The following is a 27,919-nucleotide window of genomic DNA, read 5'->3' as shown; positions in this document are numbered from 1 at the left end:
CAGCAACGTGAATATCGTTGACACTACTGAGCTTAAAAGTGGTTAAGAGGGTAAATGGTACGGTATTTGCTTTGTACCACGATTAAAAATAAATACGTAAATAAAAACAGTAAACCATAGGGGAAGAGAGTTATGGGAAAAGGGGGGCCAGGTGTGAAGGTGACACAGCGGTAGTCTCAGAGAGTCATTTGTGCGGAGAAAGCCAGACCACAGGGCATCGGAGAGGGCGAGAGCCTCCCTGGGGCGGGGGGGGGGGGGGGGGGGGGAACCAGAAAGGCCCCTCTCTGGCGTTTGGTGGGGAGGGGGGGGGAGCAGCGTTCTCATGTGTTTGGTTCCCGCAGAGAACACCTAGCACACCTGGGTGGGGAGGGGGGGAGACGGAAGGCAGGGGTCGTGGAGTGAGAGGGCAATGCCGGGGGTCTTGGCAGACAGAGGGAAGGGGCTTGGTTAGCCCGAGGGAGGTGGCACGGGGGTGTGGACAGAGCGCCGCGTGTCAGATCTGGGAGGGGATGGGGTGGCTGTACAGTCTCTCCATAAATCCAGTCCACAAGAGTTGACGCCAACTGGGGCCGTGGGGAAGGGGTGCCGAATCGGCGTCACGGGAAGCTGGGACAGCAGGGAACAGTAGCTGCGGGGATCGGAAGAGGCGGGGGTCAGCGACAGGTGAGGCGCGGCCCGGTGGGTCCCGGCGGAGGCTGCCGCCCCCCAGCTGCGCTGGCCTGACAGCGGGGTCCGAGCCACTCTCCTGCAGCGCCTGAGCAGAGGAGAGGCCTGGGGGGCAGGTCCCGGGTGGGGAGCCGGCAGCGCAGAAGAGACCAGGCACCCCACAAACCCTCCCTGCTGACGTCGTGGGACTGCCTGCTCGCCCCACCCCCAGGGTCCTCGGCTACGGCATGCCCGCTCGGACAAAAGCACCACTCGTAAGCTTTGTCTTTTTAATAAAAAATAAACTGTCTGTGACAAGCCGTTTTCTGAATCCCAAAATAAAGGAGGGGAGAGGACAAAGATCAAGGGGTCAGCCACAGCAAAGGAGTGAACAAGGCTCAGATGACCCCTGTTGCTCCAGCCAGGCCAGCAGGGATCACAGTCTCCCCAACCGAAGCAAGAAGGAAGGCGGTCAGACTTCCGGAAAGACTTCCCGGGAGTCAGCGGTGCATGGTTGACAAGGGAGGGGGAGGGCGCGTCTCCCTGCAGATCCCCGGGAGGGGGGCGCTGGCGTCTGAGGTGAGGTGGCGGCTGCGACCAGAGTGGGGTCGCCAGGGGTACTGGCGTGCTGTCCCGTTTGTATGTTGGTGTTTATTACCACAGGGTCCTGGAACCTCCCCCCCCCCCCACCCCACACCGGAGGGTTCTGGAACAGCCAAGCTGGAGAGCCTGTGTGCGTGGTGGAAGGCAGGCCCACAGGGGGTCAGGCCGCTGTGTCCAGCCCCGCTGAGGGCTCCTGGTGGCACACAGTGGCGGGAAAAGGTGGTCTTTCGTGGTACTCCCCCACCAAGTCCCAGGTCCCCACAGCCGGCATGGCCAGGCGCCCTGCCCACCCTCCAGCCCCGGTCTGTGCCCAGAGTTTAAGCCACCTCGGAGCCCAGATGGTTGTTGTCCGCGTCCACCTCGCCGGCCGAGGTCGTGTGGTCCTTGGGAGGTTGGAGGTGCTGCTTTCTGCTCAGGGGGGCCTTCTCCCCAGGAGGCAGGGTCTCACAGCCCCGCACCTTGCCCCGGGCTCGGAGTGCCCCCAGTGGGGAGGCAAGGAGAAGGAGGAGGGCTCCAGAAAGCACGAGGGCCAGGAGCACAGTGACCGTGAGGAAGTGAGGCCAGTAGGACCGCTGGGCGGCCAGGGCGGCCCCGCCCCCGACCCTGGTCAACAGGGCCTCCACACGTTCCCGGGGGATGCCCGCCAGTTCGGGGTCCAGAGCCAGGGGCTGATCCTGGCTGTGCACCCAGTAGGAGACCACAGGGTAGGAAAAGTCGTTCTCCGTGGCCCAGCACTGGTACAGGCCCCCCGCCCCGTCCTGCAGCAGCAGCAGCAGGGAGCCGTTGTAGACCGCCGCAGAGGCCTCTGGGACCGCCGCTTTGCCGTGACTCCAGCGGTAAGACGCCAGGGCTGACAGGCGGGGGCAGGGGAGCTCCACGATGGAGTTGGGGACAGACAGGACTTCTTTAACTGGAGGTGAAGGGTGAGCGGTTCAGAGAGGGGAGAGGAGGGCAGGAAAGCTGTGCCAACATTTGGACCCTGACTCCCCTCTCCGGTTTCCATTTCGACTCCCCAACTCGACTCTGACCCCTCCCCTATCTCCAGTCTGGACCCCAAACTGACCTCAGTCCATCTGACTCCAGCTCTGCACCAAAAACAGACTGCGGCCTCAATCCTGAATCCCAGCTTAGAGCTCCTAACCTTCCTCCCTAAGCCAGGACCCAAATCCGTCCCAAATCTGGGCGTTCAGGTCTCCAGCCGGGCAGGTGCTGGGGGAAGAGACTGAGGCAGAAAGGCCCATCCCTGCGCAGAAGTCCCTGAGCCTCCCCGCCCCCCACCCCCTGGTTTCCCACTCACTGATTTCGGGGCGGCTCTGAGGCTGGCGGCTTCTGCCCACGGGGCCAGTGGCACAGGCGAACCGTGGGTTCCCTTGCTCCATGTCCTGCCTCCAGGACTTCCTGAGAAGGCGGGGAGAATACACTCATCCCTTGAAACAGACCAAAGTGGGAAGAGGAGGAGGAAGAGGGGAGGTGAACCCAGGACGGCTTGCTGTGACCCCTCCCCAGGAGGGACGCTGTTGGAGGGAGGAGCCCCTGGAGAGAGGAAGAACCCCGCATGATGGGGAAGAAGGTCCTGGCGGGCCAGCCTCACTGCCATCCGGGACCGGCACTCACGGGATGGGGGTGGGCAGGAGGCGGCAGGTCCGGGACTCTGGATCCCAGGCACAGTGGGGGTCCCGGGCAAGGACACAGTCCACACAGCTCTCATAGACGCTACAGTTGGCTCGTGGGACCCGCCAGATGCCCCTTGAGGAGCCCGCAAACACTGCACCCTGCAAAAGAGAGGGAGAGTGACGGGGTCACCCTGCCCAGTGAGGACCCGGCACCCAAGCCCCCCACCTCATCGGAGGGCCCCTTGCCACCTGTGCGGGGACCAGCAGCAGGTTGCGGACAGGTTCAGGTTCAGGGAACAGCTGGATCTCCTCCACCAGATGGACGCTGTTGTTCCCACTCCCCACAGCCTTGTGGAGGGACCCCGTGGCTGTGGGGAGAGAGCAGAGACTGTCACGGGTCCACGGACCCTTCTAACTCCAGATGGCCTCCCAGCTGTCAGAACGTTCCTGCTGAGTGCAAAGTGCGCAGACACGGATCTGTCAGGCTGTTGCCTTCGATGCCGCGGAGATCACGTAAGTCCCGTCGTAAGTGGCTCACACCCCTGCCCCTCTGCCCCTCCTGTGCCGGAACCCAGCCCACCTTCCCCACGGACTTGGGGCCGAGGACAGCTGAGTGCTTTCCGGAGAAAACCATGTCACCAGCCACCCTCAGCTCCACCGAGTGTCCCTGCTCCGAGGCACTTCAGTGAAGTCCACCCTGACCACCCTTTTAAAAACCGCCATTTCCTTAACTGGCATTCCTCATCTGCCCTCGTGCTGAATCACTTTCTAATCTCCTAACACGCCGAGTAGTGACTCATGTGCCGTGTTTATCGGCTGTCTCCGTGCATTCCACACGGACCGAGCTCTGGGGGCGTTCTGCTCTCTGCTGGGACCCAGGGTGGGCACAGCTGACACAGTGGCTGGAAACATGTCCTAAAAGAAGGAAGGAACCTGCAGGTTTCTTCCACTGAAGCTCAAGGTCACCCCCGCCCGGCCCTCCATAGACGCGCCTGGCAATCTTCCACATTCCCCGCGGGCTCTCTCTCCTCCTTTCCACAACGGCTTTTGAATCTACCCCCTTTCTCTCCAACCCCCCCTCCTTCTCTACCCCTCACCCCCAGCCCAAGACCCTGCGTCCTCCAGCTGCACGGAGGGGCCTGCCCATCACCTGCCAGCCACCCACCCAATCCTGCCTGTTCTATTCACTCACCACCAACCCAGCACGGGTGCTGGCCCCCACCCGTGTCCCAGGCTCCGGCTTCCTGCTCTCTCTGCAACTGTACCTGCCAGTGACCCCCTGGCCTGCCCCTTTCTTCACCACCTGCCCCTCTCCTGGATCCCACTGGCCTTTCCTTCTTTGAAAAAAGCATGCAGGCTGCCGCCCCCGCCCCCGCAGCGTCCCCTCCCTGCTTCCCCTCACAGCAGACTTCCTAAGGAGGGGCCCCGTCCTGGTTGCTCCCAGTTGCCCTCCACCTGCCCGCTCTTCGCCTCTCTCCATGGCTCCTCCATGAGAGAAACAGCTCCTGCGAAGGCCCCCAAAGTCCTCTGTGTTTGTCACCCCCTCCAGCACTAAAGCTCAGAAGGCACGGGTAACCCCGCTGTGTTTTTAGAGCCTAGCAGGGCACCAGGCACATAGCCAGCACTGAGAAAGCATTTGTCGAATGAAAGCATGAGCGAATGAACTCCAGGGCTTCCCTCCTCAGCCTGAAATGCAGCCCCTACGTGGTCGCCGAGGGAGGTCCTGGAGCCCTTTACTCACTGGTGCCCAGGTACATGACCAGATGGCTGTGCCCGTCGACGCCCTGGACTGTCTCCACCGCGAGTCTCGTGTACTCCACGCCAGACTTCACCAGCACGGGGGTCCCCACCACCTGCTCGTCCATCAGGAAGTGGTCCTTCATGAAGGTCAAGGCTTTATCAGAGGAGGGGCCCACGGAGCACTAAAGCGGGGAGGAGGAAGATCAGGTCAGCTCTCTCCTTCCCGTGAGCTCACCACTGCCTCTTCCCTCCCTCCCAGCTGCAAGCCTGCTGCGCCTCCCTCCCTCCAAGCAGTCCTCATCTTAGGAGGTGGTTAAACTCTGGAGCTGCCTGGCCTTGAATTCCAGCCTCCGAACACAGTGCCGCGTATATCACAGGCTTGGTGCGCGCACGAGATCCACGAATACGCGAAAAGTAACTAGAACAGGCGTGACATGAAGAAGTGCTCAGTAAGTGTTAGCGGTTATTACTTTCCTCCTCCTCATCGCCTTCATCCAGGGTGCCCGGCAGGAAGCAGGGCGACAGCTACCTGCTGCAGGGACCACGTCTCACTCATATCGGGAGCCCCGGGCATACCCAGCGCAAGACTGGCACGCAGCTGGTGCCCAATGGTGTTTGTGGAGTCAGTGACTGCATGACGGATGTGACAGAAAGGGGTGGTGTAGCAGGAAGCGCTTGTCACCACGGTGTGGCATGAACTTGCCACATGAGTCTGGCAGAGCCCCTTCTCCATTCGGGGCCTCCTTTTTCTCACCCATAAAGTGAGGGGATGGCGGACGCGGTGGGCCGGCTGTTCTCCAGAGGCCCTGCCAACACCAGCACGCTGTGTGTCCTGATCTCAGTCAGGATCCTTGTCCTCCACACCCAAAAGCACTATGTTAGGGCCAGCCCAACTCTGTCCCCTGCAAGCTGTGTCCTCAGGTAGGTTTCCCCACCCCGCCCCGCTATGAGCCCCCATTTCCTTGTCTGTAAGTGAGGTAATAACAGCCATGTTTCATTCTGATGCCAGAATGAGCACACGCACCTATTCTCACTTCCTCCCCCGAAAATGTCGGGGGGTGGGTTAAGGCAGAAAGCTACAGGGACTGGGAGAACAGGAGGGGAAGCGAAGGCAGCCACAGTTTGGAAGCTGGAAAGCAAATGAACACACAGCAAAAGACTTAGCAGGAAAAAAAGAAAGGACTTTTCTTAAGCCAGCCCTGGGGTAGCCAAAGCTGTCTGATTTACAAGGCAGAATTCCTAAAGGTCACGAGTGAGTGGCCCCAGCCACCTCCAGAAGTGAGGCAAGGGAGGCACGGAGTCAGAAGAGTATTTGGAAGTCTGTCCAGGACGGAGGCTGGTCTCCTGCAGCTCCCGTGCCTGGGGGACTGGCCCTGGCAGGGCCTGGCCCAGGTCTGGAGGCTCACTCTCTGGAGAGGGTAAAGTAGAGGGTCTCTGGGCGGAGGGCACGGGCACACCATGAAAGCAGGCGTGAAGGCAGGGAGGCTCAGTGCATGCTGAGACTCCTCCCTCACCCCCTCTCCCCCAACGCCAGCAGCCAGGCGGTCCCCCTCCGAGCAGAAGGCTAGAAGAGGGCTCCGGAAAACTGACTGGAGGTCAAAGGTAAGACTTGATGATATTCATGTTGAGGGTCCCCAAGAAAACCGCCCAGCCAGGCCACCTCCAGGGGACAACAGTGGAGCCAAGTCCCATCCACCGGTGCAGTTTCCAAACAGCTGCATGGTCCCCACCCTCAAGTACAGCAAAGAGCCCAGAGCTACTGGACCAAAACAAACAAATGGAAAACAAACAAACAACACAGCTAAATGATTCAGAGAAAAGAGACCTTCACGCAAAGTAGTATTACCATTTTCAGAGAGCTAAGTGAAGAGAGTGTATCCACGAAACAAGAACGTGATGCTACAAAAGAAGACTCTACTTCAAAGAGGGAGCCAGACACCACGTGTGTCCTGAAGGAAGACACACGACCACGGTGAAGGGATCAAATCACACTCATGTTACTGAGTCTCTAGACCCAACCTCCAATGAATTTACAGGAATTCCTTAAACTCCACCACAGAGAGACATGGTCACCAAGATCTAGACAGTGAAAAATTCTACATGACAAGTAAATGGCAAGAGAAAATAAGAAGATGGAAAGGGAATGTATAGATTAAAAGAGACTTAAAAGAACAATGCCTGGGGGCGCCTGGGTGGCTCAGTCAGTTGAGCATCTGACTCTTGATTTTGGCTCAGGTCATGATCTCACAGTTTGTGAGACGAGCCCCACGTCAGGCTCTGTGCTGACAGTGCAGAGCCTGCTTGGGATTCTCTCTCTCCCTCTCTCTCTGCCCCTCCCCTTCGTGTGTGCTCCCTCTCTCTCTCTGAAAAGAAACATTTCAAAAAAATAAGACAAAATTGAGACACTCTCCCAGAACGTAGGGCAAAACCGAAGTCTTGGAAAGCTGGACAGCATTTAAAAATGGAGAGGACCAGTCCAGGAGGGCCAGAAAGAAGCAAGAAAACATTCTAACATGAACGTGTCCACTCCATGAGGGAAGGGACTTCTGTCTGCTCTCTTCACTGGTGTATCCATCCCCTAGTGCTTACAACAGTGGCAGGAAGCCTCAAAAACTGTCTGTTCATTAAAAAGAAAATAGGGCAAATAGTTCAAGAAAACTTCAAACTGCAGGAACAACTTCCCAGGCTGAAGGGGCAGGCTGAATGTCCAGCACAATAAATGAACAGAGTCCCGTCAAAGCACAATACTGTGAAATTTCAGAACTGGGGACAAAGAAAAGGCACTACAAGATTCCAGTGAGAAAAAAACAGGACATTCAGAGACTTCGGAATCAGAATAGCTCTGGGTATCTCAGTAACCCCCTGGGTAATAACAGGGCAAGCCTTCCAAGTTTTGCAGGAAGCTTAGTTCTAGTCTAGAATTACCTGCACACATCAAACTACCAAATGTGAAAGTCGAATAAAGACATTTTCAGACACTCAGTCTCAAAAAGTTTACCTCCACTGTATCCCTTTCCAGGAATCTATGGAGGCCACGTTCATGAAATAAGATAGTAAAACAAGAAAGAAAAAAAAAAAAAGAGGAAGTCACAGGTTGCAAGAAACACGAGAATGTCACGGACAGATACAAAGGGAAAGCCCAGAATGATGAGCAGGGAAATTCCAGGATGGCAGCGGTGCCCTGGCCCCGGACGGCCAGCTGCTGGTCCAGGCCGCAGTGGATAGGAGCCGTTTCCAGGAACGTGAAACTGTTTGAATGCCTAATGGCTGTGTCTTCAGAAGAAATGCAGATAATTGAGGAAGAGTCTGAGGTTGAATTAATGATAAGAGCTTAGAAAACAAAGCAAGCAAAAAAAAAAAAAAAAAGTGAGAGAGAGATAATTACTAACCCCAGGGAAAATTTTTAATTATGTAAAAAGGAAAAGTAATCATGGCCTTCTACGTAGCTCAGTGGTGCAGAAGAGTCCGACATAAATATTGATCTAACCAAAATTGTGACAAAACTACCCTGGGAGATGAGGGGTGGGTGCAGTGGTGTGCTGGCAAAGCAGTTCCAGTGTGGGCGTCGGGGATCCCTGTCTCCTGACTCATCGGGTTTGCCAACTGCCGTGACCTATACTTCCCCCGTGGCTGACCTCAAGCTACCAGCGTAATGTCAGTGCCCGCGAATTTGGAAAGAGACGCACAAAAACAGTTCTTGCTAGCTGCTGCAGGCCACACACTACTGGGGGGCGGGGGGGGGGTGGCAGGGGGGAGGGGGAGGAACACAGTTAAATCCTCACCATCCAGAACGGGGAATTCAATAGATCCTGCCTGAAAATGAAGCATCAGGAGGCTGCAATAAAAGTATGTTAGAGACGGGGCGGGGCGCCTGGCGGGCTCAGTCGGTTAAGCATCTGACTCTTGATTTCGGCTCAGGTCACGCGATCTCACGGTTCGTGGGATGGACCCCCGCGTCGGGCTCTGCGCTGACGGCACCCAGCCCGCTTGGGATTCTCTCTCTCTCCCTCTCTCTCTGCCCCTCCCCTGCTCGCACTCTCTCTCTCAAAATAAGTAAGTGAACATTTGAAAATAAAAGTACGTTAGAGATTTGGAGATAAATACACAAAGTATCGGCTAAGAGAGTTGAAGGGGGTTGTCCCTCTAGAGAGGGAAAAGCGTAGGGCAGGGAATAAGGCAGATTTTTATAACCGACCGTGTAGCTCTCTAGGATTCTTTAGATGGTGACCGTATAGCACTCGGATCAAAAAACAAGAGTTGAATAACAAACGCAGATGAAGATGCCAGGCAGTCCTTGGCACAGCCCGTGCCCCCTCGTCTCCTCAGTGATGTACTCAGGTAAGTGGTGTGCACTTAGCGGAGGGGGTGCTTCTCTGTGGGTAGGAAGGGGTTGGAGCAGCTGGGCCAAGTGTGTATCTGAGCAGACAGGGCCGGTTAGGGCAGGAAGCACCAACGACTGGACGCTCACTGCGCCACGACAGGTCCTTTGACATGGGGGAAGTGTGTGTGTGTATCTGTGGAGGGCGGTCGCTCGGTGTTGCGGTGTTGGGGGTGGTACTCACGCTGCCTGGCCGGGGACTGATCTCGGGAACCCCGTAAGTAGTCCAGCGTGAAGTCTCTTTGTCCAGCCCCTTGTACTTCCCCTCAAAGACACGTCTGAAGTCCTTGAGAGAGAAGGCACAGACGGCAGAGCTCCTGGTCCCACCGATCTGCCTGGGGACAGCCAGAGGGGACACTGTTATCTCTCTTCTATACCAGGAAGCTCCCCCTGTAGCCCTGGCCCACCCTGGTCAGAAAGCCCAGGAGGGAAGGGGTGTGGAGGGTGGGGCTGGCCTACCGATGCCTAGTCTCCCCGAGCTGTGGTGATAAGGCTGGGGGAGTCCCTTGCGGACCGTCTTGGGACCTGAAGTGTGATTATCCTTAAGGAGGCGTGATTGGGGCTCAGGCCGTGGGGGTGGCTGCTGCCTGTCTTGCCCAGGCTGGGCTGTACCCATGGGAGGGGCAGTGTAAACAGTTCCCAACAGGCTCCAGATGAAGCCCTGCTCCTTTTGGTCCTACTGATTCCTGACCCTCAGGGAACCAACCAGAGCCTGACTATGAGAAGATCTGTATTCCTTCAGCCCTGGCCTGTGGACAACAGGTTTCTCTTGTTCTCTTTAACCTGATTGTGGCTCACATCCTGTTCTCGGTTCTGGATGTCATTAATACCAGCCTCTGCTTACAGCAGGTATTTTTGGTACCTGACACATTGTCAGGAAGTACCTAAACACCGTGTGACCAGATCACAGCAAATCAACTGACTTTTCTCAGCCTCCAAGCAATGACTATTTTAACTTTAGTGATACTGATGGTGTTTCCCTTTTTGCTTTGGCCATTAGGAAGCTCAGAGCTAAATTGTGATCAGCACCTGGCACTGCATAAATGACAAACATCTGTAATGCGTCGTCCCAGTCCCTGCCTTGTCTTATTTTTCTTTTACTCCTGTTTCCTTATCAGTTTTTATCGTATCTTGTCTCAATGTTTGCCTTTGGTAAGCTGTCTCCTATCCTTTTTGGAACCAGGCAGGCTATCAACTAGTAAGAACCTGAGTTTTCTTTTTCCATCTACATGAAGGGGGTGGGTCTGATCCGTGGGACGTGGTGGCGATCACACGCCTTCCTAGGTGAGCTGCGCGGAGTGACAGCTCCAACCCGCCGGCCCCACGACCCGCGCGCGCAGCCCCCGCGTTCCCGCCGCTCTGCTCACCACTGGGAGCTGAAGGTGGCGTAGACGCGGGCGTCTGCGGAGGCAGTGGCGGGCAGCAGCACCGCGTGGCGGACGACGTTGAAAGGCAGCTGCCCCGGCTGCGCGCAGAGCAGCTGCGCCTTCAGGAAGGTGGTCCACTTCTTCTGCAGCAGCTTGTCTCCGCCCACGTCGTTCTAGGGCCGCGTGGGCGGAGTCAGTGGCGCCCCGCCCCGCTCCGCGCGCGCCCTGCGCCCCGCCTCCCGCGCGCCCGCCCCGCTCCCATTGGGTCCTGGGCGCTCGGCCCCGCCCCTGCCATCTCCGCATTGGCTGCCCCGCGGCCAGCGCCGCCTCCCGCCCGGGCCGCCCACCTTGCAGACTCTGGCCACGCGGGACGTGTGGAGCTTCTCGAAGAACTCGAACTCGCTGGCCGTCTCCTCGAAGAAGAAGTAGACGAAGTGGGTCGAGGGGATGGCTGCCACGAAGGAGGCGTCCGCTGCGGGGCGGGGCAGATAGGCTTAAGGCTGGGACTCTACCCCCGCCCCCACCCCCCCAAGCGCTGGTCCGCAGACTGGATGCCTAGAGGCCGGCCGAGGGTGGCCCTGGGGGGGGACATCTGGTCCTTTTGTGTTTACTGACGCTTCGCGGGGCTGAGAACTGCACCCCCAGCAACAGTACTGCCTCGCACTACTGAAGGAGGCCCCCTTCAAGAAGGGCACAAGGGGGAACAGCGGGTCTCGGGTTCTCAGGCCTGGCCGCCGCGCTTGCTCTGGGACGGGCCAGACCTGGCTGGGGACTGGGGTCCTTACGCTGCAGCCAGCGGAGGAAGTTGTCGGTCTTGAGGACAGGCTGGGGTCCCAGCGTGCGGATCAGGATGGGCTCGCTGCCCAAGAAGTTGTTCATGGTGCCAGAATAGAGCATCCCATCTAGGGCGGGGAGAGGGCGGGAGGCCTCCTGGTTGGAGGGGGTCCCTGCTCTCTTCAGACCTGCCTCTGCCTGGCGCCAGCATTCACATCGGTCTCTGGCCCCCTTCTGTGTTCTACACCTTCCTGTGGTGCCCAGAGCCCAGCTCACAGACCCCGCTGAGCCCCCTTCTTAGGGAATACTGCCTCAGGGAATAGTCATGCCTTGTGTCCCTCTGTGCACTGGCCTTGTCCAGCCTTCCTCTGGCTGCTCCCTCACAGGCCCAGCAGAACCACTTGGCAAGTAGAATCACTCCTGGTTCCCCAAAGGTGGCTGTGTTTTCTGCCTCCACCCCTTGGCCCTACCCTTCTCTTCCTGGAACATCTTCACTGCCCATCTACGTATCTTTCAAGGTCCAACTCAAAAGCCAAAGGCCACCTCTTCCAGGAAACCAGGGCGGGGAATCTGTTATGGTCTGTGTCTGGGAGGGCACAGGCCGTGATTTCTCGTAAACTCCACAGAAAAAATGGCTGAGCCTCAGGCCTCTCTTCTGCCCAAGACCCTTCCCGGACCCTCTTGCCTGTGTGAACCTCTCTCTATCTACCTCCCTCCACCTCCTTTGGGGCAGCTTCAGCGGGACCGGTTGGGGTGCCCGAGTCTCTCTCTGATCTGGTGCCCTGAGGCTCCTGGCTTCCCCTCCCTCCATCCCCTGCCTTTCAGAAAACTGTCAGATTCCATAGTTCCCAGAGTGACCTGGGAAGGCAGATACTGGAAACCTGATACTCACCTGCCAAGACAGCTGTGTGCTTATGGGCAGGGTCGAAGGGGCTTTGGCCTTTCCCCTCCACAACTTTGTCCTGGGAGATGGGCATCAGGTAGGAATCTTGGAGTTCCTAAAGGGGGGGGAGAGGCTGGGGGCCAGAACGCCAGGGTCTCATGTCTGGGAAATGAAGGGCTTGAGGGAAGGAGAGGAACATGGAGGGAAGGTGGGGCCAGGAAGCTCACGAGGGTCCTGCATCTGGAAGAGCAGAGTTTTCCAGAGCTCCAGAGGATGGGCCGGGAGTAGGTGTGGAAGGGATGCTTGGGTCCGAGAGCTGGGTGCCCAATAACTCACGATGAAGGTACAAGCGGGGCTGAAGGCGAAGGTGCCACATGTATATAGGTGGGTGGCGTTGAGAGAGACCAGGACACGGATAAAGTTGAAGCACTGTGTCTGGGGAGACAGAGAATTCAGGCTGCCCCTCCCTTGCTGGGGGGGGAGAGGGCGGGGCACCCCCGACGCAGTCTCTACATTTTCACAGAGGGTGATGCAGGCGTCATAGTGGAAATAAGCATCCTCCGCTGCCTGTCCAACCTGAGGTCTTCCGGTGGCGGTCTGGGGGCTCTGCCCAGAGCCCCTGCACCCCCACTTGGGCTTACCTCATTACTCTTCTTCTTAAAGGCACATTCTCTCTTTTTTTGGTCACTGGCCGGCCAGGGTATCTGCGGTGGGGAGTGGGGAGGGAGACGAACGAAAGTGAGGTCTTCGGCTCTAGCTTTGACCTGCTCCCGTCTCCTTGGGCCAGGTGTGAAGTCACTGGAAGGCATGGTGGCCAGTGACATGCTAATGAGCTGTAATAACATCAGCTTGTGACTGTGGTCACTGCTCTGATGATGCTGGCGTTCCTTGGGACGCAGCTCTGTGGTAGAACACGGCCTGCAGAATCAGACCTGAGTTTGAATCCAGAATCAGCCGCTTGGTGGTTAAGTGATCTCAGTCAATTGCACAAGCTCCTGGAGGGCACCCACCAGGAACATATGCAAAGTACCCTTAGGGCAATGCCTGGTGTACAGAGCAGCTGTTGTCAAACCACACGTTTCCTGGAGAAATTGTTTAAAATGTCGGTTCCTGTCTGCCACCTCAGAGAAGCTGCGTCTTCACCCGGCAACCCATACGCGCAGGTGGCCCACAGGCCACACGCTGAGAGGCACAACCGGGAGATGCTCAGAAATTGCTCCCTCTCTCCCTCCTTCCTTCCGCCCCCCTCTCTTCCTCACACCATTCCCGTTAGGAGGCTGACCGTAATTTAATACACAGGCTTCAGTGGTTTCTACCAGTGGGTGGATGTCACGTTATTGATGTCATTGGAGTCAGTGTTTCTGTCGTATGTCAATGATTTCCGTTTCAGCCATTCTAGCAGTTAGTATCGTTCAAGCAGAAGGCAGGGTACCAGCAAGTAGGGAGACCACTATGGTATCTCTTCTCTGTTCTGCAGACCGGGTACATCCGACCCGGTAGGATGGGTAGTCGGTCATGCGTAGGCAGACCAGGCACGGGGGTGGGGAGGCACTGTCGGCCCCCTCCCCACCCCCAGCCCATGCCCTTCACCCCTGGCCTGCTCACCATGTTCTTCAGCTTTGGCATCCCTGGATCCTGGATGTTCAAGGCCAGAATGGCCTCCCGAGCCCCCACATAGAGAGTGCCTCCATCACCACTCAAAAGCAGAGTGTCGAAATCCTGGAGGCCCTTCTGGTGGAAGAGGCTGAGAACCCTGCGTCCGTCCCCTGTTGGGAGTTGAGGAGAAGGGGTGAGTGATGAGGGCTGGCTGGGCACAGAGCTGACTTCCGAGATTGAGGTGGGGAGGGGAAGTGTTGGCAGAGTGTGCCCCGCCCCCCCAGGCCCTGGCAGCCAGACCTACACTCCACCAGCAGCCGCCGCCCCCCCCCCCCCCTTCACCCACCCTGCTGGGAGGGCAGGAGTTTTGTGTTGATCCCACAGCGGAGAGAAGAGGCAGCCAGAGACAGGGTAACGACAGCCCGGGGCTGGGGAAGGGTGGCCTGAACCCAAGAGACACACAAAGGGCCAGCAAATAGAGTGAGCCACAATGGACACACTTCCAGGCCTGGCGGGGGTGGGGGGCTGTGGGGGGCAGGGGGAGGAGCAGGGGGAGCAGAAGGCAGACAGACAGATAGGACTGTGTGTCAGGGTGGCTGTAGGCTGTAGGGTCACACTCCCCAACCCACCTTCCCTTCTCTCGCAGGACATTTCTACCACTAGAATCACTGCCATCAGCTGAACAGAGAGGAAACGTTCATCCCCAAAGGCCCCTGTGGGCGAGCCTGGCTGGCACCTGTGTGGGGGCAGCGAGCCGGCCACCGGGAGGCAAGTGAGGCCCTCATGGTCACCTCGGGGTGGCAGTGGTGCCGGGGGGATGCTCCTGTCCCGCTGGTACATCGGCAAGGGGACAGGCTCCCCCCACCCCAGGGCTGTGTTTGCACGTCAGCCCTAGAGGCCTGTCCTGTCTAGCTAAGTGTTCCCTTTGGAAGCTGTGAGAATCTCAGGGCCAAAAGGAGAAGTCGGCAAGGTGCTGGCCTCCCCCAGACCTGCGTGAACCCCTCGGTTACTGGACGCCCCATCCTGCGGCATGACCTCCGGGCCTCGCATCTGCTTCCCGCGCAGAACCCAGAGGGCGGGCTGAGTACCAGGGTTGCTTATGTTGGGGATGCCAGCACTGGACACAGAGGCGTCCTCGCCAACAGCGGCCAGCGTGCGTGTCCTTTACCAGGTTGCCCCAGACAGATACCAGAGACACAGCCGCGCCCAGGAGACCCTACGCCTACAACTCCTGGCATATCCCTTCCTGAGCCTTCTGCCTGGAGCTGAGAGGGCGGGCGGCAGAGCGTCAGGGCCTGCACCCCAGCGGGCCACCCCGAGTTCTCTTATTCCTGGCGTCTGGACGTGGCGCGGTCCAGCACCCTCTGTGTGGTTGTTGCGGGCCTGGTGTGTGCGGGGCCACCGGGTCCACGGATAATCTTCTGGCGTGGCTGTGGCTTTACGGGCATGTGGGGGTGTGAAAGCAGTTAGGGGTTGGAAGTGCCCGGCTTGAGGACAGTGACATGTAAGGAGGGAAAGAAAAACCACCAGCCCCGGAGAACCACCCCGGCCCCTTCCTCTCCTCCCTTGGTCTTCCCCCTTAGTCTTCCGGCCGTGGCACATAGTTTCCTCATCCACCCCTTCCTCTGCCCCTCCCCTCCAGCTCGGCTTGCCGCCCTGCGCTACCTGGCCGTCGGACACTTACCTGCGTGGTAGATGACCCTGGGTAGGGGCCCCTGCCCAGCGGCCCCCGCGGTCAGCAGCCGTGGCAGCAGAAACAGCCAGAAGAGGAAAAGGCCCGGGAGGCTCCAGGGGTCCGGGCCCGGGGCTAGGAGGGCCATGCTCAGCCAGAGGCTGTCACCAGATGGCTCTGCGGAAACAGACACCCAGACACCCTTTGGGTGAGCAGGCCTCACCACATCCCCCCCCGGGAGCCAATAGGAGAGCCCCAGGCAGCAGAAGTGCGCATGGGGGTGGGGGGTGCCGGGGAGGGGACAGTTTCCTTTCCAGAGTGCCTTCTGAGTCTCACTTCCATCATCCACGGGCACCAGCCTGCTGCCTCGAGCTCCCCTGTGGGCCGGAGTCCAGCTTCCTGCCTGCCCTTCTGATCTTCAGCCCCCAGCAGCCCTGCTCTGCCCTCTCTCACCTGAGTCTCAGGAAGTCCTTCTTGCTGTCTACCCTTTGCCTTCCCTCCCCCGTCGCCCAGAGCCCAGACCTTTCCCTTCCCCGGGCCCAGGCAGGGGACTTTCTGGGGAGCAGCTTCCTACACTCAAAATGTAGGTTAATCAGACCCATCTCTGCTGGGACTTTCAGATCTGTGGCCGACCTCTCCCCTGCCCTCAGAGGACCCAGGCAGGCCTGATTCTGCCTATGCTGACCTCTCCCCTTCCCCTGCTGGGTGCAGGTCTTTGACACTCTGGCCTACCTGGCCCTCCCTTGTAGGGAGGTAATGAGGGGCCGCGCCACCAGGCAGCTCTGCGGCTGCCCCTCCCCCTGCTCTCTGACTCCCTGGGTCGCTGCATCAAGGTCCCCAGGATCATCACCCCCCAGCCGCCCACCTCATCGCACATACCCTCGAGCCAGCCACAGTGCAGAACCCCAGGTGTCCAGAGTCTTGGGTAGGGGTGCATCCAAGGGAAAGAAGAAGGGGCTTCCTAGGCCCCAGAGGCAGGGGACAGGGGATGGAAGGTCAGCCCGGCTGGGCCGGGAGTGCGGCCCGCCAGGTACCCATAGCGCCAGAGCCGGCACTGAGAGCTCTGGAAAACCAGAATTTCCACCTCTGGAGTCGAGTTGTGACAGATCCCTGGCTCAGGCGGAAGTGGGGGGGGGGGGACGCTGGGAGGGCAAGAAAGGAGACACGCCTCTGCCCCCCCCCCCCCCCCCCCGTCTATCCAGAAAGTTTCTGGGCCATGCCAGCCACTCCACTGCCCTCTGTCGTGCCACCTCTAGTCCAACCAGCCCGGGAGTGGCTTCTTCTCTTGCTCAAGATTTCTCAGATAGGACGTGACCCTGTCCTCTCTGTTCCTCTTTTCGCTCACCCACAAAGCGGGGTCTCTCCACGGCTGTGTGCTCAGAAGTGCCTGCGGTGGTCTCCCCTCGGGACCCCCGCTTCAGGGGGGCCGCAGTCTTGAAAGACTAAGAGGGCTGCGTTGGGCTCTCCCCCGTGGCTGGTTCCCTCCCACGGCCTGGCGTCCATCCCTCCCCGGGGCAGCATCAGGCCAGGGGGAGCCCAGAAAACTTCCCATCTGAGCTTACACCCAACCCCCCAGTGTCTGCTCACCTCTCCCTGGAGGCCCCGGGGCGGGGGGAACCTCCTAATGCAGGGTTAACGAGGCATCTCCAGCCGGGGCGCGCAACCTATAAAGTGGGTAGCTTCCGGCGCACTCGGCCCCAGGCCGGCCGGCTGCTGGTTTAAGAGCACGGCCATCCCAGGGCTAACCTGACTCCAGCTGGTGACCCAGCTCCTTCTCACACTGCCATTGCTCAGGCAGGATGGCCTTCCTGCCGTGTCACTGCCATCCTTCTGGTCGTGGTGCAGCCCGTCATTCCCTAGAATTCCCGGTCAGGGCCCACTCATCTTCCCTCAGTTTCTCTGGGGGCTGGTCCCAGCCGGAGCCCTCCTGACAACTGTTTTGTGGCGACTAGCCTAAGACTCTCCCAGACTTTCATGGAGGCTGGTGGCCAAGTCCTGGGGAGAAGCCAGGGGCCACGCCACTCAGAGAAAGTCTTCCAGACTCAGAATCCAGGGAAGGGAAGATCCCTCCTGGACTCCGCCTTCTGTGCCTCCCCAACCCCTAGTCCAGATCTGGGGCCTGCTCTGCCCCTTGGCCTCTCTGCTTGAACAGATTGGCTTATCTGGGTCACAGGGAGGGGTTCTGACTGCGGGGGAGACGGGGGAGGCAGCCCAGCTCCAAACTCCCAGCCCGACGCCCTGCGTCTGCCCTCTAGAAGTGCTCAGTTCACCGGGCTGGCCCTAGTTCCTCCTGCCCCAGAGACCCGGGGATTCTCCTTCCCCAGCCCCTCCCGCCAATATGAGTAGTTCGCGTTATTAGGCCTTGGTCTCCCCAACAGTTTTAGCAGATGGGCACCACCATAGTCCCATTTCGCAGATGAGGAAAGTGATGTTACGCAGCGAGAAGCCAAGTTAGACTCAGATGGGCCTCGTTCAGAAGCCAACCCCTTGGCCACCCAGTGTGGTCCCTTCTCAGCTCTGAGCCACTTGGATGGGGAAGACACCTCGGAGGGAGGCGGTGGCCAGCTCTGGCTCTTCTGGGCTGAGAAACTGTACCTTAGGGACTCCCGATTCCGGAGGGGACAGAGACCTCTCTGGCCATCAGGTACGAGCACCAGCCCCACACGCAGCAGGGCCATCCGCTTCCGCGGGAGAGCCTGCCGGGGGGAGGACACCCTGCCCACCACCGTCCCTCTTGCGTGGGGGGCTCTGGAGTCGGAGGCAAAGTCACACGGCCATCACCCCCGTGCCGCTGGGGAGCCCACGGCCAGGGTGGCTTCAGGGGCACATGACCCGGGCAGTCACGGGGGCCCCCCATTCGGAAGGGCCCACACGTGACCTAGTGCTCTCCTGCTGCCGTCCTGAAGGTGCCTGATCACTGCTGAACGCGGGACCCCACGTCTTCACTCTGTGCCAGGCCCGCAAGTGACGGAGCAGGTCCTGCCCCGGCATCAAGCAAGCTCGTGGCCGCCAGGGCTCCTCAGCTGACCTTCCCCATTGCCCACACAAGAAGCCAAGGGCAGCAGGGAAGTGTCTTGGCGGGGGCTGGGGTCCGCAGGGTTCAGGTGGGGCGGTGGCGAGAAGGGGCCAGGTGTTCAGGGCCCAGCCTTAGGGGCTGTGACATTTCATGGCACCGATGTGGGGGCTCCCCAGCTCCTCTCTCCCCAGCCTGGGGACCCTCCCCCCGCAAAACAACAATGTCTAGTTCCACCCTGTCACCCGCTGAGGGTCCACCTCTTCTAGGGACTCCTCCCCTCTGGCCCCTAGACCACATAGAACAGTAGCCCCTTCCTGCAAGGCTTTCTGGCCTTTGGTAGAGATGTAGCTGTGGGGGTTGGAGGGGGGAGGGGCGATGGAGACATTGTCCTCGTTCTCCACCCTACCCTGTACTCACCCCCGTACCCCTACCATGTACTCACCCCCTCCGACCCTAACCCGTGCTCACTCCCCTGCCCCCTACGCTACGCTCACCCCCCTGCACCCCTACCCTGTACTCACCCCCCTGCCCCTACCCTGTACTCACCCCCTGCCCCTACCCTGTACTCACCCCCTGCCCCCTATCCTATGCTCATCCCCTCTGCACCCCTACCCTATGCTCACGCCCCCTGCACCCTACCCTATGCTCATCCCCCCCACCCCTACCCCATGCTCACCCCCCTGCACCCCTACCCTGTACTCACCCCCATGTACCCTACCCTATGCTCATCCCCCCTGCACCCCTACCCCATTCTCATCCCCCCTCCACCCCTACCCCATGCTCATCCCCCGGCCCCCTACCATGTGCTCAGCCCCCTGCACCTCAACCCAGTACTCACTCCCCTGTATCTTGCCCTATGCTCATCCCCCTGCCCCCTACCCTATGCTCATCCCCCCTGCACCCCTTCCCCATGCTCATCCCCCCTCCACCCTACCACATGCTCATCCCCCCTCCACCCACACCCTGTAATTACCCCCCTGCACCCTACCCTATGCTCACCCCCCTGTACCCCTACCCTGTACTCACTCCCCCTGAACCCTACCCTATTCTCACCTCTCTCCACCCCTCCCCCATGCTCACTTCCCTGCACCCCTACTCTGTACTCTCCCCACCTGCACCCCTACCCTGCACTCACCCACCTCCACCCCTACCCTATGTTCACTCCCCTGCCCCCTACCCTATGCTCACCCCCCACCCCCTACCCTATGCTCATCCCCCCCTAACTCTACCCCACGCTCATCCCCCCTCCACCCCTACCCCGTGCTCACTCCCCTGCACCCCTACCTTATGCTCATCCCCCCTGCATCCTACCCTATGCTCACCCCACCTGCACCCTACCCCATGCTCACCCCTCTCCACCCCTACCCCATGCTCACACCCCTCCACCCCTACCCTGTGCTCTCCCCGCCTGCACCCCTACACCATGCTCACCTCCCTTCATCCCTACCCTGTGTTCACTCCACACACACACCCTACCCTGTGCTCACCCCTCTCTACCCCTACCCTGTGCTCACCCACAGAACTCTGGGGAACTCTGTCCCTTTGGGGCTCCTGGCAACATGGACACCTCGCTGGAAGGGGCTCCAGGAGCTGGGAGAAAAGCCACTCCGGGCTTCATCAACGACCAGGTCTAGCTCCCCTTACCCCCTCTCCCTCCCAGCCCCAGGGGTAGCCCTAGAAGAGCACGGTCCTGGGGTACATCTGCTTCCTGGCTCCCCTTCCTCAGCCCTACCTGCCCTGCACCGTCTTGCCCTGTTTTTATGATCCAGTCAACTTATATTTAGGTGCCTGCTGTGTGTGAGGCGCTTCCTTAGCCTCTACTCCCCCGGCATCCCCGCACCTCTTCCCACCCACACTGTCTCTCAGCATTCTCACCACCCGCCAAGCCCAATCCCCCCAACCCTTTCCCCAGGGCCTCCTAGGCCTCCTGGATCTGAGCTGGAAGGCTGAGCTGAGTGCCGCACACAATGGCCCGACCCCTCTGTCTGCCCCCTTCTCAAGGCAGAGCCAGCACCAGACAATGGCCCGCCCCCCCCCCCCCTTCAGCCCTCCGGCTCCCTTACCTGGAGCTTGGGGATGCACCGAGCTTCCCTCCCCCTGGAATGCCAGGCAGTTCCTGTCTCCCAGTGCCTTCGTCCGTGCCACACCCCCGCCCCCCATCCCCAACCCCATCCCGCCTCACTGGTCCTCAGTCACCATGGCGACCGCATCTCTAAGTGGGAGGGACTAGAATCTCCCCATATTCTTCCTCCTCCTACCCGTGTCCCCCTGCGCCCCACCTTCTGCTGCTCCTGGATCCACAGTGTGGGGGAGGTGGGACTCCAGATATGGGGGGAGCCCCTGGGGGTCCTTGCTCAGCTCCCTCTCCCCCTGTCAGGCAGGCACCACCTCGTAGATGTCCCCTAGCTGGGTTCAGGGGTCACGTGGGGCCAATTCTTTTATGGTCAATTTCTCAGGGTTTCCCTCTTCCCTGGGAACTGTGTATATGCACGGGACAAGGGGTCATAACTGGATGCCAGCTGGCCGGACCCCGTGCAAACTGAGTTTGCCAAGGAGGAGGCGAGTGCACATACAGAGATCTGTGCAAACAGGCCGAGGGACAGGGGCTCCGTCAAGCAGGCTAAGAGGCCCTCTTCCATCCTCACTATCCTGGCTTCCGGGTTCAGGTTCTGCCATTTCTTCCCAAGCCGCTGGGCCAGAAGCCTTCTTTGGCCAACCCCCTGAGACCTGTTAGGAGAAGTCTTATGCTCTAAGAGGAAGGATGAGGGCAGACTTCAGAAGGGACTTTCCAAAGGTCGAGGCCAGATAGGGATAAAACAGAGACAGGCTGAGCTATTATTGTTCCCCAGCTACGAAGGAGCAAGCAGGGGCTCTGGGGCCAGTGTTGAAGCTGGGCCTGTGTCCTCTCCCAGCCCTGACCCTGAGCACCTACTCAGCAGAGCGCCCTCCTGTCCCCGCTGCACCTCAGCTTTCTCATTGCTAACAGGAGGAGGTGGAAAAGCCCCTTCAGGGTTGGCCCCTCTCTCGGCCTGTGGGAAGACTGGGAAACAGACAGCCCGGGGCCAGGGCGCAGAAGGCCTGGGTCCCAGGCACGGCTGCCTGTAACTTGCGGTGTGACCCTGGGCAGCTTGCTTGTCCTCTCTGATTCCAGCCTACCTGGGAGCAGCTCAGCTCATTTCGAGACGTCATAGTATTTTTAAGAAGGAAGTAAGTGTGCTGGGACCAGCCCCAGGCTCAGGGGTTCAGAGGCCAAGCCTGGTTCCCTTTCAGGTCTGGGTCGGGGTGGCGGGTGAGCGTTTCCGTCTGGAGTGGGGTGGCGAGGGCAAGGCCTGGGCCAAAAGCGGAAGTGGGCTCTGAGCGGAGCTCTGTCACCACCGCCACCGCCACCATCTCTTCCCTGCCGACAGCACCCAGGCCTCGGGGCTTCGGAGGGCGCCCGCAGGCTCCTCTCCCCCTGGACGGGGCTGTGGTAGCGGGGGAAGAACCCATTGGAAATCCGGGTGGCCAGGCCCAGAGGGAACTGGGCTGGCGGTGGAACAGGGAAGAAGAAGGTAAGACTATAGAAGGACTTCCCGCCCGCCGGGGAGTGTCCTGGGTCCTTCCCCTCTCCTTCCCTCCTTCCAGGGGAATTGGGTGCAGTCTCTCAACGGAACTGTAAGGGCCACATCTCTGAAAGACTCCAAGGGAGCAAGGTAGAGGGAGCCTGCAAGCTTCGCCCGCATCCAGGGTTACCCGGGTGAGCCTCGGGGAGCCTCTCCCAGCCTCGATGTATGGAATCAGGGCTTCCAGGAAGGAGCCCAGACGTCCTGTGAGGCAGCGGGGACCCAGTCTCGGGCAGCGGCTGTGGCTGCGGCTAGAAATGTGCCAGGGTCGAGCTGGACACCCAGTGCCCTGTATCTTCTTGTTCCAGGTGGGGGAGGAGGGAGAGGCTTTCTGCAGCCTAATCTCCACTTCCCCTGCACCTGCTCATACACTTCCCTTTCCTGTGGCTGGCCTGGCCTCAGTTTCCCCACCTGTCAGGGCCCCACGTCTTTAATTGCAGGAAGGGCAGCGAGTGGCTGATGGAGTTGATCAAAGGAGAGTCCCAGGAAGACAAAACAGGGGAGTGGAGGGTGAGGAGCCACAGGCGCCCTGCCCCGCGGCCCCTGCCCCTCCAGATCCCCGGAGCTGCCCTTCCCCCAGTCCGAGGCCGAGGACCACCCAGAAGGACCCCCTGTGTTGTCCACTGAAATTGGCACAGACACCTGGGGTATGAGGAAACTGGCATCCCCCCTCCCCTCCCCCTCCCCCGGGGACCACGGTCCCCCTTCCCCACCACTTCCCAGCCTTACCCCCAGCCCAGCAGTGGAGACCCTAACCCAGGCGTCCAAGACTTCCAGCAGAGTCCGGCCAGGGCAGGGGGCGGAGCAGAGGCGGGCTTGGCAGGGGGAGGGGGTGGGCCCCCCCCCCCCCCCCCCCCGCCAGCCCCCTCCAGTGCCCCAGTTCCCAGGCAGCTCTTAAAGGAACCAAGACGAATTAGCTAGGGACAGCTTCAGGGGGTGGGTGTAGAGGAAAGTGGGTGGCGGGGAGAGGATTAGACCTGTCAGGGGCAGGAGGGCCAGAGCGGGGGTGCTGACACCCCCTCCAGGGCCCGGAAGCCCTCCAACTCCTCAGTCTAGCCGTTCCCTCATCCCATGTGACCCCCACGGGGGCCACCCAGCTTCTGACTGCCACCCCCTCGGATCCTGGCCCCTATTCCCCTTGGGCCCCTGCCCACTTCCTCCCCCTCCCCCATATTCGTGCCACCTCAGTCTCCGGTGAGAGCTGCCAGCTGGCACGGACTGGTACTAAGCGCGGAGATCTGGCCCAAGGATTGTAAGGGCCTGAGGCCTGGCCCCAGAGGCGGGCGGGGGAGGGGGGGAGGGGAGGCCAGCACCTCAAGGTCACTGCAGGGGGCTGGGGACAGGAGGCACCCTCCCCTCCCAATCCCCCTCCAAGTCTTGCCCGTCTGCCCCTCTGGCTGTGGGATAAGGGGCTCCGAGGGAGCTGAGGATGCAGGGTCCTAGCCTGTGGGTTGTTAGGGCAGGGACAGCGAAAAAGCAAATGACTTGGTGGGTTACTTGTGGCCACGGAGGGGCCGGGCAGCCAGAGAAACGTTCAGCAGAGGGAGACAGAAATGGAGACGGAAAGACAGCAGCCAGTTTTCAGCCCTGGCCCCCCAGTGTCCACAGCATGAATTTCAGTCTCTGGAGTGTGAGAAGGCTCTGCCCCAGTCCTCCTGCGCCCCGCCTTTCCCCCAGCTTCAGGGAATGCTAAGTCTGCGACCTGCAGCGCAGGTCCTTTCCTTCCATTTCTACCTGATAGAATATTCTGAAAGCCATCTCTACACCCAACGTGGGGCTCGAACTCACGACCCCAAGATCGAGGGTAGCAGGCTCCTCTGAGCCAGCCAGGCCTCCCGCCCCCATAAAACTCTTCCTGTCCTTCCCTGCCCCCCCAAAAGAACCACTTCATCCAGAAAGTCCTCTGGCGTCCCCACAGTGTTCAGAGTTGCCACCGTGTTTTGTGGGAGTCAGGAGCCCCGCGCCCCACCACCAGCAAGCTGGGTGACTTTGTGGCCGACCCTGTCTCCTCGCTGGCTTCGGGGTGCTTCACCCAAAGCCAGGACTAGCCCCCACCCCACCCCCGCCCGCCCAGCAGTGGCTCTGCAGGAAGTGCTCACGCTGAGCGGTCCCATTCCTGCACTTACGGGTACCGACCAAGTACCTGCTCTGGGGTCAGGCCCTGAGCTAGGTGCTGGGGGGTTTCAAACATGAAAACGCCTGTCCGGGGTGGAGGACAGAACATGAGGAGATACAGAAATGAGATACGTCTGGTGGTGCTAAGTGCAGGGACAGGCGCGCAGTATTTGATGGGAAAAGTGGTCCAGGCTGGGGAAGCACTCAAGGCGGGCAGGCGCTTGGGGGGTTCCAGGAACACCAAGGCGGTCAGTGCGGCCTGAGGGGCTGGTGAGGGACGCGCTGTCCCCCAGGTTGTCACGCAGGGCTTCACACGGCGTTCGTGCCTGCTGTCTGGCCTCTCACTGCTTTGGGAAGGCTCTGGAGAGTTTTGAGCAGAAGAGTGGCCGGAGCGGTAAAGGGTCACTCTGCCCCTGCGTGGAGAGCAACGCGTGGGGGGCGGGGGCAGGAGACCAGCCAGGAGGGACTGCCACAGTCCCGACAAGAGGCGGAGGCGGGGGGGGGGGGTGCGTAGAATGAACTGGATTCCAGATCCATGCTAAAGATGGAGGTGACGGAACGTGCCGATGGACTGAGTGTGGGGCTCGAGAGGGCTTGAGGAGTTACGGGTGGACTCCAGCCTGAGCAGCTGGGGAGAAGGACGGTCAGCAGGTGCCCCGGGGAAGACGACAGGCAGAGCAGGTCGGGGGTGGGTGGCAGTCAGGCTATCCGCTCCGGACATGCCAACTTGGACAAGCATCAGGTTTGGGGTTCAGGGCAAAGGAATGAGTTGAAGGTGTCAACCTGGGAGTCAGAGTGTGCGGATGGTGTCAAAGGCCGTGAGCCCGGAGGAGATGTCTCCAGGTCCCAGTGTAGCCAGAGAGGGGTCGGGTCCGGGCACTCGGTCTGTCAGAGGTGGGGGAGAAGAGGAAGACCCAGCAGTGTGGGCTGAGAGCAAGGTCCGTGACCAGCAAGGTCAAGGAAGGTGAGGACTGAGCAGGGACCAGTGGGCCAGCCACGTGCAGGGCACATGGACGTCAGCGACAGCAGTGTCTCTGGAATGAAGCCAGAAACGGGTCGGCAGCTGAGCGTGAGGAGGGGAATCTGAAGAGACAGGAGGAGGTATGATGTGGTCATCTGGAGAAAGGGGGTGACGGGGCTAGGGACAGGAGGGGCAGGGGGCAACGCTAGGGATGTGTGGTCATGACTTTAAAGTCGGCCTAGTCAGAAGGGGAACCACCCAAACTCCACTGTAAGAAATTACCTGGAATACTTAAAAGGTAGTCTCTGCCCCATTATTTATAATCACAGAAGTGAGAACAAATTCAAATACCCAGAGACGATTGTGAAATGAGGTGTTACATATACACTTAGCCATTTTTAAGTATTTCTATATGATAAACATCCTTTATAAAATATTTGCAAAAAATATGGCTTAATACCTATAGATAAAGTCAAGAGGGCTTTCTCCCCTAATCTTAAGAACCAATGTGAAAAAGATAATCTTCCCAATAAAAAAATGAGCAAAGGATAGAAACCTTATTCGCACCAGAAGAAATGCAAATAACCGTTGTACACGAATGAAAAAACAATTTCAACTTCTTTTTTAAAAAGCATATTTTTTACTGTTTATTCATTTTTGAGAGAGAGACAGAATGCGAGCGGGACAGGAGCAGAGAGAGAGGGAGACGCAGAATCCGAGGTAGGCTCCAGGCTCCGAGCTGTCCGCAGAGAGCCCGACGCGGGGCTTGAACCCACAAACCGTGAGATCGTGACCCGAGCTGAAGTCGGACGCTCAACCGACTGAGCCACCCGGGCGCTCCTGATTTCAATTTCTTTTCAAAGAAACGCAGTTGGGAAACAATGACGTGTGATCACTTTCCTATCAAGTTGGCAAGGATTAAAACCAGCAAAAGCTTGGTGGTCAGGAGCCACTCGCGGAGAAGTGAGCTCAGCAGCAGGTCAGGACAGGAAGTCTAGTCTCTCTGGAAGGTGGTTGGCAACATCATCAACAGCTTTTGCGACGTACACAGCCCTGACGCAGCCAGTCCTGTTCCTGGAGTTGACTTCGTGGAAATGCCCAGAGATGCCTGGGCAGATGATTGTCCCAGGAAACGTCATTTGCAACGAGCCGCGGAACATGGCAGACGTATGGACGTATTTGAAAATCGAAACTGCACAGAACGGTGGGAGGCCTCCCCCCGCAACTGTTGACGGTGGCCGTGGGGCAGTAGTGAAAGTGCCGACAAGGAGGGTGGGCCTCTCTCCCCTTTTCTCCTCACTCTGGGACGACCAAGTATCACTTACATGAGCCAGTGGAGAAAGAATCCATGTTATTTAAAAATCATGTTTATAAACTTAGAAAGAACCTGGGAAAGGGCTCACGCATGTGAACTGAAAAGCAGAATCAAAATTTAAGCCGCAGTGAGATCTTAACTGTGTAAAGCATGTGTTCGGGGACGACGTCTGCGAAGAAACCCATCAGTGGCTGTCTCGGGGTGACTGCAAAGGGATGACTTTCTCCCCTGCTTTTGACTTACCTGCGTTTTCAGTTTTACTGCAGACTATCACTACGTGATGCCAAAAAAACCCACGTTTTAAAAATTAATCTCTTTGGCCTGCCACGCGCGCGGGGCTGCGGCGCGGCGCGGTGACAGGCGTGGGAGCCGAGGCACCTGGGCGCGAGTCCCCCGCGCCGGCGCCTGGGTCCCCGGGGCCGCGCCCGCAGCCACCGCCCGGGCGGCGCTCTGGCGCCCTCGGGTGCCCGGCCCGGGGAGTGCACAGGACGGACCCCCTCGGCCGCCGCCCAGGGGCCCAAACCCGTCGGCCCTCGGGCGCCATCGCCGGAAGCGGGGGGGGGGGGGGGGGGGGGGGCCGGGAGGGGGTTTCCTTCTAGGAAGCTACCCACCTCCGGCAGGGACCCTTTCCTCAAGCTCACACCCCTCCCTCTCAGCATCCCTCTTCCAGGGGCACCTGGCCGCAGCCCCCTTAACACTTTTTCGAGAATGTCCCCCATCATCCCAGACCTTGCTCTTTTTCTCACTGACTTGTCACTGCGGCCCAGCTCCTTCGCCCCAGGGAGCATATACTTTAACATCTCTGCTTTCCCTTCAGAGGGGAGAGTGATGTCACAGGAGCAGGGGCGCCTTCTGGCCGTGTGGCAGTTCACTTAGAGCCCCCGTTTCCAGGGGCAGAGGGGATGATCCCTCTCAAGACTACGGGGGGTCAAATGAAATAGGGCAGAGATGCTTCGGGATCTAGAAAGGGCCAGGGGAGCGGTTGCTCTCCGTGGCTCCTGTTCCCTGTGTGGGGCCCTCCCCTCGCCCCAGACCCCTGGCTCCTGGCTTATAAAGTCATCTCCCCCTCCGAGGCTCCTGCTCCCCCGAACAGTCCCCTCGTCTGCAGCCGCACGCACGTGCTGGGACGTCGGCTGGGGTGGAGTTTCTCCGAGGACGCAGAGTGTGCGGTCCTGTTTGTCTCCCTGCCCCCAAGCTGAGCACAAAGGGACCTCAGCTGCTGGCTTGCAAAGTCAGACCCAATGCTGTCCTGCTGCCCTCACTCTCTCCTACACCCTCCCCCGTTTGTCCTTGACCCAGGTCCTGAGGCAGCTCGGGGCCTGGCAGACAGAAGGCTCTCAGGTGGGTGCTGACCGGATGAAGGAGGTTAGGAAGGCGGGGCCCTCCATCAGGCTCTACCCCTCTGTCCTTGGGGACAGGGCCCTGCTGATGTCAAAGCCTCTCCCCACCAGGCACCGGAGGACCCAGGTGTGGATCCGAAGCTCTGAGGGCTTCAGCTCGCATCCCCCAGAGCAGGGGTGAGGCTGGACGGTCCCGAGCACGAGGATGTGGGTGACCACGCGACATGTGTGTGTGCGTGTGTGTCTGCCCCTCCAAACTCTCGGTGACGCCCATCAACAGAGACAGATACCACAGCAGC

The 27,919-nt window shown here is 59.6% G+C and overlaps 1 protein-coding gene and 1 long non-coding RNA gene across 5 annotated transcripts; one reads left to right on the top strand and one right to left on the bottom strand.

Moving 5' to 3' along the window:
• Positions 1-921: 921 nt before the first annotated feature.
• On the bottom strand, positions 922-22,704 carry SEMA4A (semaphorin 4A). 3 transcript variants are annotated; one of them, XM_086694793.1, is made up of 15 exons: positions 22,619-22,704; positions 15,284-15,448; positions 13,609-13,769; positions 12,645-12,707; positions 12,340-12,438; positions 12,013-12,118; positions 11,132-11,248; positions 10,694-10,818; positions 10,347-10,519; positions 9,164-9,314; positions 4,603-4,783; positions 3,111-3,229; positions 2,863-3,020; positions 2,546-2,646; positions 922-2,158 (listed from the first exon to the last, which is right to left on the bottom strand). In XM_086694793.1, exons 2-15 carry the CDS (start codon positions 15,417-15,419, stop codon positions 1,566-1,568), a joined length of 2,283 nt encoding a protein of 760 aa, XP_086550919.1. In that variant the 5' UTR covers positions 15,420-15,448; positions 22,619-22,704; the 3' UTR covers positions 922-1,565. The 3 variants fall into 3 exon arrangements, with proteins under 3 accessions (XP_086550919.1, XP_086550917.1, XP_086550918.1); XM_086694791.1 differs by lacking the exon at positions 22,619-22,704 and adding an exon at positions 20,351-20,459; XM_086694792.1 differs by lacking the exon at positions 22,619-22,704 and adding an exon at positions 16,151-16,381.
• Positions 20,587-26,591, top strand: LOC147572199 (uncharacterized). 2 transcript variants are annotated; one of them, XR_015246445.1, is made up of 3 exons: positions 20,587-21,494; positions 21,695-21,838; positions 25,628-26,591. It is a non-coding gene; the product is annotated as an uncharacterized LOC147572199 (long non-coding RNA). The 2 variants fall into 2 exon arrangements; XR_015246444.1 differs by lacking the exon at positions 20,587-21,494 and having other exon boundaries at positions 21,503-21,838.
• Positions 26,592-27,919: the final 1,328 nt, after the last annotated feature.

Source organism: Puma concolor, chromosome E4 (genome assembly GCF_028749965.1).
Source record: "Puma concolor isolate L17-30 chromosome E4, mPumCon1.1.hap2, whole genome shotgun sequence".
NCBI classification, from domain to species: domain Eukaryota; kingdom Metazoa; phylum Chordata; class Mammalia; order Carnivora; family Felidae; genus Puma; species Puma concolor.
The sequence above is the reverse complement of the archived record's forward strand: the minus strand, read 5'-3'. Positions and strand labels throughout refer to the sequence as shown.